The sequence below is a fragment of the Urtica dioica genome, chromosome 4 (genome assembly GCF_054948205.1).
Source record: "Urtica dioica subsp. dioica isolate 48M chromosome 4, U.dioica_male_clone48M_v1_H2, whole genome shotgun sequence".
Taxonomy (NCBI): domain Eukaryota; kingdom Viridiplantae; phylum Streptophyta; class Magnoliopsida; order Rosales; family Urticaceae; genus Urtica; species Urtica dioica.
Genome location: NC_142759.1, coordinates 16,068,515 through 16,070,168, shown reverse-complemented (window position 1 = coordinate 16,070,168; position 1,654 = coordinate 16,068,515). Strand labels below are relative to the sequence as shown.

At 42.6% G+C, this 1,654-nt stretch overlaps 1 protein-coding gene across 1 annotated transcript; it reads left to right on the top strand.

Moving 5' to 3' along the window:
- Positions 1-255: 255 nt before the first annotated feature.
- Positions 256-1,448, top strand: LOC149400829 (uncharacterized). The gene is made up of 4 exons (XM_089610520.1): positions 256-280; positions 378-1,041; positions 1,097-1,293; positions 1,372-1,448. The coding sequence occupies exons 1-4, from the start codon at positions 256-258 to the stop codon at positions 1,446-1,448; spliced, it is 963 nt and encodes a 320-aa protein (XP_089466646.1).
- The last annotated feature ends 206 nt before the right edge of the window (positions 1,449-1,654 follow it).

Genomic DNA, 1,654 nt, shown 5'->3' with positions numbered 1-1,654 from the left:
TACGAACGTGATATGATACAAGCTCTTAAAAGAAGCCGTCGAGAGACACAGCCGGATGCTTGGAGATCTGGACCTAGTGGGGGTTCCAGGATTTCACCATCACCACCTCATTTTCGGCCAGATAGTGGACGACAACCTACTATTCCGGAAATCACAAATCCTAAATTGAATCAACGTCTAGGACGAGCCGTTAGTAGCTACGTCATCCATGAGAACATACCAGCGAACAAAGTAAAGTCGCCGCACTTTCGACACATGATCAATGAAGCCGTGACAGTTGGTAAGACTCATGTATTTGAATTTTGAAGTACCGATTTTAATTTGACAAGTATTATCGTGTCTAATTGTACTTTCATTTTCAAACTTCACATGTCCAGGTATCCCGCTTCCGACTCCGTACGAGATTTATAACACCTATTTGAGAGACGAGGTTGCGTCCGTCAAGAAGTACATTGACCAGCAACGGGAAGTGTGGAAGGAATATGGATGCACCATAATGTCGGACGGATGGACGGGACCAACACATTTGAGCATCATAAATGCTATGGTGTACTCGGCGGGTAAGACTGTTTTTTTGAAGTCAGTTGATGCGTCAGATGATATCAAGAATTATTTGTACATCTATAAGATTCCGTCGCCCGTTGTGAAAGAAGTCGGAGAACACAATGTTGTTCAGATTATTACTGGTAATGGTTCAGCTTACAAGAAAGCCGGAATGAAACTCGCTCGTCGATATAATCTGTATTGGACTCCGTGCGCCGCACATTGTATAGACTTGATGCTCGAGGACGTGGAAAAACGAGCGATTATCGCCGAGGTTGTTAAGAATTGTAGAGAAGTGACGAAGTTGATCTACAATCATGGGATAGTCCTCTCGAAGATGCGAGAAGAGGGACAAGGAGAGCTAATCCGTCCATATGCGACGAGATTCGCCACGAACTTCTTGACCCTAACGAGTCTCAGGAGCAATCGACCGGGGTTGAAGAAGATGTTCACGTTGGATTTGTGGGACCGATGTTCCCTCCGTCAAACTGCAGCTGGGCAATTTATGGAGTAAAAAATATTGGACAACAACTTTTGGTTCCATTATTGATAGCGTGTGCAAGGTGTTCGAGCCTATGTACTCTGCTTTGCGTCTCGTTGATACAGAAGTTATTCCAACGATGGGTTTGATGTACCACGTCTTCGATTTAATGAAAAAGAAGTTGGAAAGCATCCCAAACAAGCAGTGGATGGTTGACATTGCGGTTGAGAGATGGAATAGACAACTTGATCATCCGTTACACCAAGCAGGTATTACTCAATTAACTTATTCTTTGTGAACGTCGTTGTATAATTTTTAATTTATATCTATGATTATTTATCTTGTAGTTTACTATCTAAATCCAAAATTTCAATATAATCCGGAGATCGTCAAGCAACCCGAGCATCTTACGGCGGTTACATAAGTGTTTGAGCGGCTATTCCTAACGATGACTGCGACAACATCGGGAACAAACTTCTAGCATTCCGCGATGCGAAAGGCATGTTCGGTAATAAATCCGCAGTAGCGGGAAGGACGAAGATGGCTTCCGGTAAGAACTATTTCTTATTCCCGAGTTTTTAATATATCATAGTTTCATATTTACGGAGTTTCTTCATTTTCTTAGGAGAA